The sequence below is a fragment of the Rhagoletis pomonella genome, unplaced genomic scaffold, assembly GCF_013731165.1.
Source record: "Rhagoletis pomonella isolate Grant_MI unplaced genomic scaffold, Rhpom_1.0 Rhpom_scaffold_00007, whole genome shotgun sequence".
Taxonomy (NCBI): domain Eukaryota; kingdom Metazoa; phylum Arthropoda; class Insecta; order Diptera; family Tephritidae; genus Rhagoletis; species Rhagoletis pomonella.
In genome coordinates, this window is record NW_023458561.1 from 22,559,707 (window position 1) to 22,575,586 (window position 15,880).

The 15,880-nt window shown below is 33.6% G+C and overlaps 1 protein-coding gene across 1 annotated transcript in view; it reads right to left on the reverse strand.

The window, feature by feature from the left end:
- The window catches only part of LOC118742456, a 207,426-nt gene that overhangs the window by 55,081 nt on the left and 136,465 nt on the right, over positions 1 to 15,880 (reverse strand). The window contains exon 3 of the mRNA XM_036474538.1: positions 9,863 to 10,022. Within this exon, the coding sequence (XP_036330431.1) occupies positions 9,863 to 10,022 (160 nt within the window). The remainder of the gene's footprint in view (positions 1 to 9,862; positions 10,023 to 15,880) is intronic.

Consider the following 15,880-nt stretch of genomic DNA (forward strand, 5'->3'; position numbering starts at 1 on the left):
GCCAGTGGGCAGCAGTGGGAATCAAAACAAGCAGCACTAGCAAGACTGACTGGACGCCTCCTTCTCATTTGCTTTGCTGCAGCGTGGCGCGTTGAGAACGTGACCACGCATTTGGCTGTGCCGGCGAGTTGGGCAATTTTCATTGTCGCGGTTTTTTGCGCGTTATTTCACTTTGTAGTAATTCGCCTATTTTTTTTGTTTTTTGTAATTTTATTTCTCACTTTTGTTTTGTATGAAAAATGTAGTAACTGCAAAGCACTACTTGTTAGTGCCGACTGATAAATGCGCGCCAGCGAGCTATTAGTGAAATTACAGGGATCAAAGAGTCAACAAAGGAAGGGAGCAAAGACTTAAGGCAAATATTCAAAGCACTTACAGAAGCATGCATGCATTTTTGAATGCACAGAAACATAAACATGCAAGCACATACATACAATCGCTAAAGTATTTGAGTAAGCACTTAAGCCTGCCATTTGCAGCAGCTGTAACTAATGCCGCATTGTAATTGTACGGTAGATGGCAGCAGCCGCCTAGTAAAGCAAGCACTGATTCAATACTGCTTAATACATAAATACATAGTACACTTCTGTGCCAATTGCAGCAAATCTGCGCTGTTGCGCATGCGCAACCAGCCCCACTGCACACACGCGCATACACAGACATTTCACTGGGTCTGGACTTTGCCTAATGCGGATTGACGTTCGGTCGAGTGAAACCGCATTGCCGACTGCATTTTCCTTCCTGCCATTCACCCAACTCATTGGCAGTCTACTGCAATTACATATATGTATGTCCAGTATTGTAGATGCCTGAGCATAGTTAATACGGCCTAACGTTATAGCTGCTGCGACCGTCTTTGTGATTTCCTCGCCAACCGTTGCACTATGGGTCATCTGCCGCAAAAACGTTGCAAAAAAATAAATTTAATGAAAGCGTTCGATAAAGTTTTTATATGTACGTAACTATGTTCCAGTATAGGTGTCCAGTATTTTCCAAATCGAATTTTCCGTAGACTACGAAAATATAACTTTTGATAGTTTAGGAGGTAGAACCACTCAAAGTTGAAAATTTTTCTCCATAGACAAAAGTTTGTATTTTTTGTACTTTTTTGTCACGTTTGAGATGGGCGCGGGAGAGCGGGACCCACGGCACTGATTTAAAATTGGCCTGGATGGGCGGTATCGGGAAGATCTGTAAAAATATGGCGGGCGGGACGGGACCATAATCCTTTCCCGACACTCCCGTTTGAAATATTTTCTTTTAACTTTTCATTGAGACGAAAGCGAGCAGCAAAGCAAAAAAAAATAATCGGAAGATGCCAAATATTTCATTATTATTTTTATTATTTAAAATTAATTTGAAAGAGATGAACATTTTTGTCAACCTTCGATCGGTTTGCAAGCCACGCCATACACGTTGAAATCTCAATCGATCGTTTCAATTTGTTGTCCGTTTGTAGCCTGCTTTAGAGATAGATTTCGGGACCCACGGGACTCGCGGTACAATTCTGAAAAACGTCGGGATGGGCGGGTTCAGAGCTTTAAAATCGTATTTCGAGACGGGCGGGATCGGGATTAAATATTTAGTCCCGTGCCCATCTCTAATTTGTACATATCGACCCCTTTGCGCGAAATTATCGTATTGCCAGAAACCAAATTTTACAGAAGAGCGTTTTTTCCATGATAAAAATATTACAAGGTAAAATCATTCTCTAAATTCGTCGGCCCTGATTTGTTTCTGACGTTTGCGGCCGCTGTGGTGGTGCAGTGGTTAGCAGTTGGTAGTTCATATTTTTGCGCCTTCCACCTAATAATATTTTCTCAATTATAAAAGATTTTAAAAGGGGTGGGCGGATAGTATAGGACACGCTGTATATTTTTCTTTAAGATGCAATTTAAATCAGGGACAGAAAATAACCGTTTAAGCAATTTAAATCAGGGACAGAAAATAACCGTTTAAGCTGGCCAATTTTTTTAAGGCCGAAATAAAAGTCCTTGCCTAATAATAAACAAACCACTTATCCAAATTAAACAAGTTTGGTATCACATGGCAGGATAGATGAAATGTACAAAAGAGGAAAACCACGTATTGAAAAATATTTTAATAGAAAAATGTCATTTATTACCATAGAACAAACCTTGAGTCGGTCAGATATGTGAATTTCCTTTGTATTAAATTATAAAAAAATATAAATATAGGTGGTAACTTTCGTTCGTTATTTCTGTTTGAAAGCTATTTCAGCCCGCTTTCATTTGATACTAAACTTGTTTAATTTGGAGAAGCGGTTTGTTCATTATCCGAAATTGACTTTTATTTCGGACTTAAAAAATATTTGGCCAATTTTAACTGTTCAAAAAATAACTGTTATCTTTGGTCCGTTATTTTAATTCTTAAAATATGGTCATTAGTTCAAAAGATTTTTATTTTTGCAACGAAAAAAGTCAATAGGCCCCAAGGTGCATTGGTTGCTATTCCTATAGCTTATTTTATTGCTGCTGCTGTGCTGCTGTATCAATAAGTATTAAGTATACAAGTGTCTACCACAATCAGCTCATTGTCAGTGGTCTTGTTAAGTCGTTACGTGCAGACGAGGAGTATGCGCAGTGTGCGGCGACTGGTTTAGTTGAGCGTTTGCACGGAGTGGTATGATCGTTAGTTGTTTGCTTTTGATTGCTAAATACGAGTAGTTAACGCGTTTCAGGTGAGTTGTCTTGTAATTGCACTCTGTTGCATCACTTACCTAAATACATACATACATACATAGTTGCCGATCGGTGTATTTCATGCGAAAAGATGTGAGTAAGTAAACAACTACTTAACTATTTGAAATATTTTGAAGTAAGTATATACTATGTACATAAAATATTATAATAGCTTTTCTTGAAGTATTTGATTTATGTTATTTAGTGCCGTTTTCTCAAGTGGGTTTTATTTTTCAGCAAATAATTTTTGTTTAAAGTGCAGATCAATTCTAAAATCTACGTGAGAAAACGGCTCGAAAGGAGTTTACGTTTTGGCAGTGAGAACCAAGCTGCACTTAACGCATTGGCCATCCCTCTAACTACTTCCAAACTAGTTCGGCAATGCAATTCTCGCCGAAATTATGTTGGTAAACATAACGAGCTTGCTTTATTCTGGGTGCCAGGTCACTCGGGAGTACCTGATAATGAGACATTTGGCAAGCCGGGAAAAACTGATCTAGCCTTCAATCTCAGAAGATCTATCTAGTTTTTTGCTCTCGCTGAGCAGACGGGGCTGCAGACGACTTCATGGACTGCTGACTGGCCACTTCACGTGACATAAATACTTGACTGTGATGGACATAAACGACAACTCCATTTGCCTATTTTACAGTAGAAGGCGCCTTACATTGTTAAGCAGTTGGATATTTAAAAGGTTTTTAATAACTTTTTAGGAAATTTTCATGACCATCTGCCAAAAATTCTTAACAAGTTTTTTGAAAATTTAAATCACTGAACAGGCAGTTAATTGTTTCCACTCATACATAAACATATAGAACATTCATCATTACTATCGCGCCGTGCTACTCAAGTTCATAGGTTCACATGAATATAACAATACGTAATTCTGAAAACTAATAAAACCAAAATGAGCCAAGCAACATCGTGTACCCAACCAAGCCCAAAATGTACGATGTAAGCGATTATGAATATGATGAATTAGACATTCAGGTTATTATCGGCAAACTGACATCAAACAGCATGCGAGCGCTGCAAGAGGTCGTCCGTCCGAACGTTCACATGTGAGCGCACACTAAAGCTCATATAAATAGTTACTTAGAAAATGCATATGCCTTCAAGCAATACCTAACCAAAGTATAGGCCTTTATATAGCTAAATACATACCTATTTACATACATACATATATATATGATATGCGTGCACATTTGTACTTGCGAGCGTTCTCAAAATGAAACACAGGTGTTGCCTCGAGTTGCATGTCATGCCCACGAAACATAAAATTTCGCCTCGTTCTAATTACGGTTGTTGGTAATAGTGATGGTTGTTGTTGGTTGACTGTTGCTACTACATATTTACTTCAAATGTCGGTTGCAATTGAGATTATGTTTTACCTCTGTGGTTTAATGCTTTTTTCATTTTGTAGCTTTTTTCGACTCTACGTATAAGCTGCACACGCCCCTTTTCTGCATTCTTACATACATCTGTATGTACTTTTGTACGCATTTAGATTATTATTTTTGCTTGCTTGTGGTGCATGAAATTTTTACAACAAATTGTTTATAAGATAGCTTATGTGTGCTCTAACAGTTCTAACAGATGTTTTTACCGTTAGAAGAATACAAAAGAGAAAAGGGTTGTTGGAAAACTGTATTTAGTTACATCTGTAAGTATATATATACGAATGCAGCACAAAGATACATACATAAGTACACACTTAAGTCGTTCTTAAGCAGGCAAATTAGAAGGTTTTTGAAGAAGAAAAGCAAGTCACTCATTATTTCAAGATTATAATTAACCCAGTTTTGAATAGGTAATCTTGAATTTGTTGAAGGTTAGCGAATGAGCGGTTATAACTAGCGGTCTTCTTTGGTGAATAAAAGCCAATTAGGGAGGTAAAGAATTTAAATACTGAATTTTGTGGCAAGTTAAAGAATGTTCAATGGAAAGTTCAATGGCGTTGTTCAGGGAATCTGTTGATTAATAAGCACACACATCAAATTTGTCACCGTTCAGATGGCGATTCTACCGACCCAACTATACCATTTGAAAGATATTTTTCTGTAGATGAGTTGAAATTTAGGGCCTAAATCCTTGTTTAAAAATTTCTGTATTTGTGCATAGTTGTTGTTGCAATGTATTCAATTTGGGTTGTTTTCGCATTTGGTTTTATTTCGTATTTGAAATTAAACTTTGCAAGAAAGACAAATATGATGATGAAGCAATAAATGATAACGAATAGGACAAAAAGTTTAAGATAAAGATGAAGATGAAAACAATGACAAATACATAAGAATTAGGGTAAGAACATTTAGTGAAAATTTTCCATAGGAATCGAAATAAATTCATTAATAAGAAATCTAGTTATCGAAAGTTATCGCACTTATTCAAATTGAAAAATTTTTATTGAGTTGTCGAAATTTATAGACACAGAACATTAGTTGTCGAAATTTAAGATGCTTAGTTATAACCGATTATGTGATTATCGATATTTGTTAAGTTAATTAAATTTATGAAGCTATCGATATTTATTGAATTATAATTATTTATAGAGTTAACGAAATTTATTAAGTGATTGTAATGCATCGAGCTATTTGATTTTATCGAGCTATCGATACTTACTGATTTACTGAAATTTGTCGATTTATCGATTCGAAAGTTTTGGAATTTTCAAAATATATCGAGATTTTAAGATTATATAAGTTTATCAAGTTATCACTGCTTATCAAATTTTATGGTGTTACCAGAATTTGAAGCTATCAAAATTAACCGAGCGAGCGAAATTTATAGATGTATCCAAAATTTTTTAGAGTTATCGATTTATACCGAGTTATATTCATTTGTGAGTTATCGAAATTTATCGAGCCCTCTAAACGCAGTTTTGGAAATGAGTCAAGTTATCGAATTTTGTTGAGTTATCGAAATTTATCGACAAACTGGATTGTATTGGGTCAATTCTAAATCCTGCCAAAGTCCTGAAAAAACCTTCAAATATATAAAAAATTTTAGTCACGTTTTGGTTCCAAAGCAGGATGTTTACCGGTTAGTAATTTGGTACCTTATACATAAGTTAAATAACGAACTAATTTAGAAAACTCCTCCAAGGGTCTGATAACTATAAAAACGGTCGAATTTCTACAGTAACTGGCACTCCTAGTACAGATAAAATTGGTACAGAATTTAAACAGCATGTCAATAAAGTAAGCCGTTCGGTTAAACCTTTCATAAAAACCAGAAAGAGTCACAACCCCGGTAGAAAAACAATTGACTGGGACTAAAAGCAATCCCTATTTTACATCTTAACCTTTATAACTGAGTTCACAAAAGAGCTTGGAGGCAAGGCATGGGGCTGGTTCAAAGGATACAAGTTACTCCAAGGTAATACTTACAACAGTATCTCAACAATAAATAAGACTGTTATAGGTTTTTAGGAAATGGTCGTAACACCGCCCACTTATGACTACAAAGGTGACTCTCGGTAACCGCTTTATCGATTTCTTGGTTCAACTCAGAATATTATCGCAAACGTTTGAAAGCGGGGAAAATAACCCTGCTTATTATGGCAAAGGTAATTTGTAAAAAGGTGAAACGAAGATACCTGCGCCAGTTATATAAAGTTCGGTTTCGCCGGAACTTATACTTATTTACTTGTGTTAAAATATTTTAGGTTTGAAGCCAAAAGGATTTTTAATTTTGCAAATGTAAGTATAAATATATAATTTGATTACGGGATATTTGAATTTGGGAAGTCCGCAAAGCTAAACATTACCATTTACTCTATATAAATATATTGATAAGTATGTGTATATACAAAATGTATACCTTTATACTATGTAAGTGAGTGTATGGGCAACACCTTAATTTACGTTCTTAGCTTTAATTACCATGTTAAACTATAATTACACTAATTCCCAAATATACCATGTTAAGCCCAACTACTTAAAGCTGCGTTTTTACATTACATTTTTACATAAACGCATACCTACTTTATACATATGTATCTCGTACACATCGTCGTCATCAATGCAAAAGGCCCTAAATGACAAAATTGAAATTTTAAAGCAGAAGCAAAACACTTTTAAATATAAAGAAAGTATGTTAATAGTACTTCTTGTACATTTCAGAATAATATTTGCCATAACTGTCTATCGAGGAATTCACTTTATACGGTATTTTATTTTTTTTCTGAATATGCAGGCTGGCTTTTGACCAAATAGATCATGTGCTGACCTAAACCAGCAACGGCAGAAACATATATCACATATCTATCTAGGCTCTCTTTGGTCGTCCCTAATAAAAAAATACCCTGCCTAATTAAAAAGTGATCGATTGAGTTGTGCTTACTACTCCTAAACTCCAAGCCATAATAGCATTAACCTAAAAAGCTGGCTTTATGATCAACCCAAGAAAGAGAAGGAGGCGGATCTATCTATTGATGAACGAAAACAACAAAGTATCTCCTACTAACACACAAGCAGTCTTGTATTGGCACTCTTGGATATTTGAAGTAGTGAAATACTATGTTTATTTAGGATCTAGCAGCACTGCTACTGATAATGTCTGCCTTGATATCAAACATAGAATAATTTCTGTCAGCAGGTGTTTGCGTGAGTGACGGATATCGAAAATATAGAACTACATGCATATGTACGCTGACATGGACATGCGGTACATAGGTATGAATGAAGTTTCTCTGGAAACGACCGGTCTAAACTTGGTATGAACAACTGGTGAAACTTTGTAAGAGAGAGAGGAAAGTCTCAAAGTGTTTTGGTCTCGAGCTAAACCAGTAAACGATTCTAGTTCCAGATAAGAGGAAGAAAAGGACATACCACTTTCAATTTCTTAAAATGTAACACACTTAGGAGTTCAACGTAAAAAAAAACGGCCGTATATGCAAAGCCAATAAAATATTTGCAAAGCGCAATAAGATCGGGAGATCATCAGGGTTATTCAAACGAACGAAACGAACAACGTCTAAAATCGTACACCAACTGTTATCTGCGAGAATACCGCGCATTACCTGGCCCTAGCTTAATTTGTTAGGGATCTCAGAGCAACTACTGGAATACAAAAAAAAACAACAATTTACAAAAAAGAAAATAAGGGCCTTTTGCATTAATGGCGCCAATACGGACTTAAAATAAAAGAAAGCATTGATGGTTTTAGTCCAAGTGATCTATTAGGTAAACTTAAAATAATTTTATTGAAAAAACGAATAAAGTTATTTAGGGCCAAATTCCCAGTCTTCTTCTTTCTTGTGAGATTAATCTTTTTTTTTTGTGGAACGAGTTTCAAATTTGTTTATGTAGAAAAATATTGGTTTTATGAATTTCCATAGTTAATTATGTGACTGTGAATATAAATTCATAGTTAATCTCTTGTTTATGGTTAAGTTAACAATGGTTTAACTAAGCACTTTGAATTCGGCCCCAAGGGTTTGTTTTCCTACAAGTTTTGTTAGCTGAGTGAAAAAAGTCACATATGACTGGAATATCCATATCAATCAAGTAAGAACTATACCTCGGCTGTGCCTAACTGTTATCTAATAACATTAACGATGTTCGATAAATATTAAAGAAGAAATTAGGGTTAAATTTCTCCAATTTAATATAGGTAATATAACACCGTGCGACAAAAACAAAAAAAAGTCAAAACACACGAAAGAAACGATATACTCATGAAACTATGGGACAAATATAGTAAAACTGCGTGTTTAGTTTTTCACTCTGACGTCAGGATTTTTTTCAAAGGACTTTGAAATTTTGAAGATATGATTAATTAAAAAAAAATATTTTTAAAAAATCAGTGCAATGTAGAATAACAATTTGGGTACCATATGAGAGAGAAAATTCTGAAGAATTTAAAAACAATAAAGTTTTTTAGTTTACAGGGGCGAATAGTTATTGAAAATGGGGTTTTAATAAATTTTATCTTTTAAAGTTAATAAAGTTTGCTGGACGAACTTCGATGATGAGATCGTGCGTATATTACGTATATTAGTCCTCAAACAATAATTAAAAAAAAATACTGCAAATTCGTCCTCATGCACCAAAAAATTTATTCTGTTATAATTCTACAGATTTTTTTCTTTTATATATTACCCTTATTTTTATATTGAATTGTACTGAATTTTTTAACGAACTTTTTGAAATAAACATATTTTTAAAATTTCAACGTCCTTTAACAAACTCTGACGTCAGAAAGAAAAACTAAGTACGAAGTTATACTATAATTTACCCATAGATTCGCGAATCTATTCATCTTTTTATGTAAAATTTACTGTCGCACGGTGTAATACGCCATCAACAAAGTTAAACGCTGAATTTATTATATTACGAGCATTTTTTACTTTTAGTCTCTTGTGAGACAATTTTTTAACTAAATTAGTACCTCGAGACTTTCCTTAAATGAAAATTTTCAATATTTCTTATATATCGAAACCCAAATCGTACAATTTCGGCACAAAATTTATTTGAGAAAATATTAAAAAAAAAACTGGGTAGGCCTTCTTAAGTGAAGCCATTATAAAAGACCTACCCAAGAAGGACTGAAAAAGTGTTTGCTTGCATGGCCTCTAGAAGGTCTTTTTCTATTTACTATCCTTCAAAAGGCCTTCTAAAATCCGTCCAATAAAAGTCCTTCTATGGCTGGCCTTCAATTTGTCCCACTCCATATAAAAAAGAAAAGAGAAAGGAATGTAAAGTAGAAGGCCTATTGACTGTCAAGAAGGCCCTTTAGCTGCAGAAATTATCTACTAGGTAGATTTTTGAATAATGGAAGTCTATGTAAATAGTTAAACGTTTTTAACAAGCGGACCAATGGCTTGATCTTTAGCCTAAAAACTTCATATACGAAAAGTTTTGTCTATAAAGAACTGGCAATGACCTTACTTTGTTTTTTTTTTTACTTCAAAGGCATGTAATACGAACTCACAAAGTGACGACCAAGGCTAAGGACAACCCTAATATTTCACAAGCTTCTAACAATACATACATATGTACTTTGAATTCAAATGCGTTTTTTAAACAAATCTTTGGACTAGAACTTATCAATGCGGTCTATAAAAGAGGTAAATACATACATACATATGTTAATCTATATTTGTACATATGTACAATTTATACAAATGGTGAAAAATGATTTCGTTTTTGCAAACTTACCCGATCTTTGCGACTTTGTGCATCGGATATATCACTATCCTGCGATCGCTGTTGGTGTACTAGCTGAATTTTTCCTTGAGATATTGTTATATAATTCGTTGGTGGCGAAAAGGCCTGTATGTCGTCTTTTTCATCATCTTCTTCTTTTATGTCAAGCGTTCTGTAACGAAGGGAAGAATAATATGAAATAATTAATTTTAATATATGATTAAGAAATTACATACATATGTGCATACATACATATATATATACCATGTAAAACATATTGTACGCACATATTTACGAAATAATTTTAAATTTTTAATGTATACGAAATTAATTTTTTTTCGAGTTCACATTTGAGTAAATCGTGTATTAAGCTTTCATCTTTACGAAAACATATAAGTGGTTGCGTCTTTATCTTAAGTACTAACTGTCATAAATGAGCTAGAGTTTATACACCTAATCAAATAATAGATTTCAAGTATTCGATTATAAAGCCAAAGCTTATTTGCTATACTTCTATGTTACTAAATAGTAAAGCGATTATCTAAGCAAACAAATGTTTACTTGACACCCTTTTTTGAATTGCTATACAACAATTATACAACGTCAATTTACAAACTTTTACATACAACCTGATAAACTTTAGCTGCACATAAGCCGATAATCTGGAATCTACATAAAGTGAGTGCATTGAGAACATTTGCAGCTGTTCTTAGGCAGCCAGGGCTGCGTGGATTAACAAATTATCGATTATATCTTGTTTTCAAAACGAAAAGAAGGTAAATGGGTTAATTGGGTGTAGTCAAGTATGTAAGAATGATAAAAGCTGAGTGGTTGAGAAGGAATTGACAGCTGCGTGAAAAAATTTCTATAATACCAATGTAATTAAAGCGACCTAAAACTTGAAGATTGTAAAATTGTGCTAAAATTTAAACTAGCGTAAAAAGGGGTCTAGAGATTTGCGTTAAAAAAGTAATAGTTAGTAAAGTAAAAACAAAAAAAAAAAAATATAAAGATTTATCAATATATATATATATTTTTAATATATTCTACATAATAAAATTCAATATGTATTTGTAAAACTGAAAACACGTTTTTTCTCAAAATCTTATCTTAAAATATATTAAAATTTAGGATGACAAACAATTTTTTATCATTAACAAAATTCTATGTGGAAACAAATTTAAACTATCTGCTCTGTCGTTGAATTCGATGTTCTCGGTATCCGATTAGAAATCGAGATTTTTTTTCGTTATATGTCGCACAATCCGATCTTATCGATTTTTACGTTTGAAACAGAAATATGCCAGTTTTAGTTGGTATACGCCTCATTGAAGATTTATTTCTTATTCAACCTTTACCACAAAGATCTTGAGACTTCACAATTCTCTCATTTGGTTCACAAGTCATATGCTACGGGAGTGGTATACTAGTCAGCTTTTCTCAGATGATTAGATTGAAGAAAGAAGTCCATCTCACTGATCTACATTTCCGTCTCGTTCATAGACACCTGATGAGCTATTTTGCCGGGAACCCAGCAAATAGTGTCGTTAATAGGGATGAAATGATACCATATAGGTATCGATACTTTTACTTGGAAGTAGTATCGAAAAAAAGTATCGATTCCTGAAAGATATCGATATCTACTCGAATCGGTACTCATTGTGTATTCCGTATTAAGTTAAATTTATTTTTTTAATTAAGAAGTTAATCATCCTCTGGGAATTCTAAACTCCGAATAATAAAATTTAATAATGTAGGAACTGAAAATAAATAAAACTCCGTTACATAGCAGAACTATATGCTTAATGATGAATGGTGTTTACATAGATACAAACACATTGGAAAAGAGTACAAGTTGATCTTATTTAAGAAAATATTTATTAATAAAATATTTCAGCGAAAAAAGTCTTCTTTTGTTGCACGTCCCAAGAAGTATACAGATTTTTTTCCGGATCCATCTCTGGATCAAAAAAAAACCTTACTTACTTTAAGGTCGAAAATTCTACCGAATAAGTAAAAAATTTTCCCGAATGAGCAATTTTTCTTTGGAATGTGTAAAAACGTACACGAAAATATGGCACCGTGGATGTAATCTATCATTTCGAAGAAATGTTGGGCATGAAAAGAGGATAAAACTTCTTTAATGCTATTTCGTTCCCATTTTTCTTTATTTTGATTGCTGTTTTCTTTCAATTAAGAGAAGTTTTTTTTTGAGTGTGGTTATTGTTGCTCCTGCTTTCGAAAACAATCGTTTGCAAGGAACAGAACAACAAAGGAAAGGTTCGACTTCGGAGAGGATACTGGGCGGGATAAAAGAGAAAGAAACGTATTTTTTACTTTGAAAAACATTTTTTTTTAGGTCGCGTTGGTCGGTTCTTTATAAAAGCGCTGATGCTTTCAATTTTTTTATTTTCGTGACATGTTATAGTGCAGCTAAAAATGTTGTTCTTACATGTAATTACTCAGGTATTATTGGGGAATATTCTATTAATTACATACTTGTCTTGGACAGTTAAAATGGGCCTTGTGCCCGAAAATATGCTTTGTAAAAGAGACTGCTATATTAAAATGTTAATACTGAACTATTTAACTAAAAGGAAAATTTAAAATGGCGGATCCAAAATGGCGATCAATTTGAACAAAAAAGGCTGGATTTGTTCGAAACTCGGAGCTCGGGAATTTTTGGGGTCGCTGATTACGATTCTGAAGTCAATTTTAAAATTCAAAATGGCGGATCCAATTTTGCTATCAAATTCTTAAAAAATTTCTAAAGTTAAACGTTGATCCTGAACGTTGTAAACATTGTCGTGGGTTGAACTTGTTACCAGCTGGTTTCTGTGTATCTGATGTCAGCAGATTTTCAAAATTCAAAATGGCGGATCCAAATCCAATCATTTTTTTAACTGATAGCCATATTGGATCCGCCATTTTGAATTTTGAAAACTGACATCACATTCGTAATCACCGACCTCAGGCACCCCCTGGTAACGAGTCTTACCCAATGATAATGCTTAAAAAGTTTTAAAGTTTTAATTTGAGTAATTTTTAAGAAATTGATCACCATATTGAATCCGCCGTTTTGATAAAAAAAAAAATAATAATAATTTAGATTTGTAGTCAGCGACCCCAAAAACTATCGAGTATCGAGTTTCGAATAAATCCACTATTTTTTTTAAATTGATCACTATATTGGTACCGCTTTTTGAGTTTTGAAAAGCTGACATCAGATGCGCAATCCACACCACCAGGAACCCCTGGTAACGCGTGTGGCCACTAGGGTGATCGACTCGGGTTTTTTTCAAACCGGTTTCCGCCGGTTTTTTGCATGTCCATAGGCGGTTTTACTTAAGTCTTGATTGTAAGTCGGGTTTTTCATTTTCATGTCTGCGAAGACACGACCGCAATTTGAAAAAAACTTGTTTGGATGTTGCTGGAACCACAAATTGCACCATGCACCTCCCGAGTGGCAGAGTAGGCACATCTAGGCATTCGGCTACGGAGGCAAGAGCACTAGTATAAGCCGAAAAGATTTAGAAAAAATACAATTAACTATTAAAAAAAAGTTAAAATAAGACCAAATGTAAATTTTTCACCGATTCCTATTTATTTTACTTTTGATCTAAACATACTTTTGAGCTTTGCTCTTTTTTAAATAAAATCAATCTTTGTTATTGATAACAGATTTACTGTAATTTTTGGTCATTACTTCATACCAACATTAGAATTTTCTTTGTATGAAAACTATGTAAAATAAAACCAGATTTTTCTTAATTCAAAAATCAGGAACCGATTTTTTCAAATTGCAGTTTTTCGAATCACTCGAAAACCGGATTTTGAAAAAAGGCGAATATTTGAAAACCCTAGTGCATTAAGTGCAAAAAAAAAATAAGGAAATAGAAACTTTGATAAAAAAGAAAAAAAAGCTCGCATATGCCCACTGCCATGCTGCTATTAAAGGACAGTATGTATTATTAACTAAAGTAATTTCCTATGGCTAATATGCACTAATCTTTATTTCCCAATAATTTTTATAGTGGCACCTGGTTTAAAAATTTGTGAATTGCTTGAGATTTGGTGATCGGAAAACAAAGAAAAAAAATTGAGCGTAAAAAAATAAAAGCCCAGTTCAGTAAAACTCTAAGCGTTATTAATTTATTATATAAGATGACATTGTAGCGATTTTTGTATGGATGGTAAGCTACTATTAATCGTATTAAAGTTCCAAGCTTTTCTCAGTACATAAATTTCGACAAATTTATTGTATTTTGGGAATTAGAAAGGTGTCCACCGTTGAAAATAATACATTTATATGGGAAATAAGGTTGCATATGACACTTTTTTAAATAAAGTATATTTATCATTTGATCTCAAATATTAATATGTATTGTCGGCCTGGCTTAAATATAATAATATCTTAAACAATGGCGATACAGAAAATGTGTATTAACTTGATTTCAATGTATTTCCGCGTATTATGAAAGTTAACAACATATTTCATGACAATCGGGACCATATTTAACATTTGCAGCCACATTTTGTTTGGGTGGTGGCATTGCCTGTGGACAAATCTTCAATATAGTATTTTAGATTTATGTTAGGTAAATACATGTGCTAACCAAATTTTATCGCAATCGGATAACTTTTAACCTTTTCCGCCCTGTAGAAGTAGAAACTGTATCCTCAGCTCCAGAATTTGAGAGTCAAATTGTCAAAAAATCTCGATTTTTCAATTTTTGAAAAGCTCTAGCGACGAAACAAAAGGCCATAGAACATTCCACTTAGGCTTACATTAAAACTATAACTCTCGACAAGTATCCCTGCATCTTATCCTGATGGTCGCTTATAGTCATTCTGGTTAATAAATGATAGTCATTCTGGTTAATAACTGATCTCCAATTAGCACTAATATGTGCCATTTTAAAGCCATAACTTTGCACCTGTTTTTTTTAATTCCATATATTTTTGACAGTAAAGCACTGCGAGCTAATTTAATATTCAAACGACTGACAACAGACAGCTGCAGCTAGTGAAATCCATTTTATTAAAAGTTGAATTAAAATTTGATTTTGTTTTTTTTTTTTCTGCGAACGTTCAGGATGTATATATTGGTCTAGCAGCAAATTTACTATTAAACAACATAATTGATTTATCGACGATTTCGTAAAACAATGGCGCAACTAATGAAGCTGTCCTTGAATGGGGAAAAAATTAAATTAAACAAGTAAAAAAGTCTAAGTTCGGGCGGAGCCGAACATTAAATACCCGGCGCAAGTATTAAATATATGTTTTTCACCTTTCCGAAAGCTACCGCTACATGGTAAACCGAGGTGTATCCATTTTGAGTAAATTGGCGTCCTTAAATTTCGAAATATTGAAGTTTCAAGCATATCTGAAATTTACTGTTATATGAAAAGCGGCCGTAATTTTAGTTCGATTTCAATAAGTTTCAACGTTTTGCTTCTATGTGGCAAGTACAATAACCACACCGAGTTTGGTACAAATTGGTAGAACGGTTACCGAGATACATATATGTGATCATAAGTGGGCGGTGCCACGCCCATTTTTCAAAATTGTATCCTAAACGTATTTCTTGGTAACGAATTGTTGCAAGCATCAATTTTGAATAAATTAGCTTCAATAATTACTGATTTATCGAAGATTTCGTATTTCTCTAAATTACCGTTATATGGGATTATTGTCCTATTTTAAAAATTTTCGGCCATTTCGTATGTTATACCAAGGTTAACAACTGTGCCAAGTTTGGAAGAAATTGGTGCAGCGGTTACCAAGATATACACATGTAAACATAACTGGGCGTGGCTACGCCCATTTTCCAAAAAATTTATAATATTCTTATTTTTCGTCTAAAACTTATTGTAAATATCAATTTTGAGTGAATAATCTTCAGTAGTTACTAAAATATCGCAGTATTCGTATTTCTGAAAATTACCGTTATATGGGAAGTGGGCGTGGTTATTGTCCAATTTTTAAAATTTTCGGCCATTTAGTATGCTGTATTAAGGCCAACAA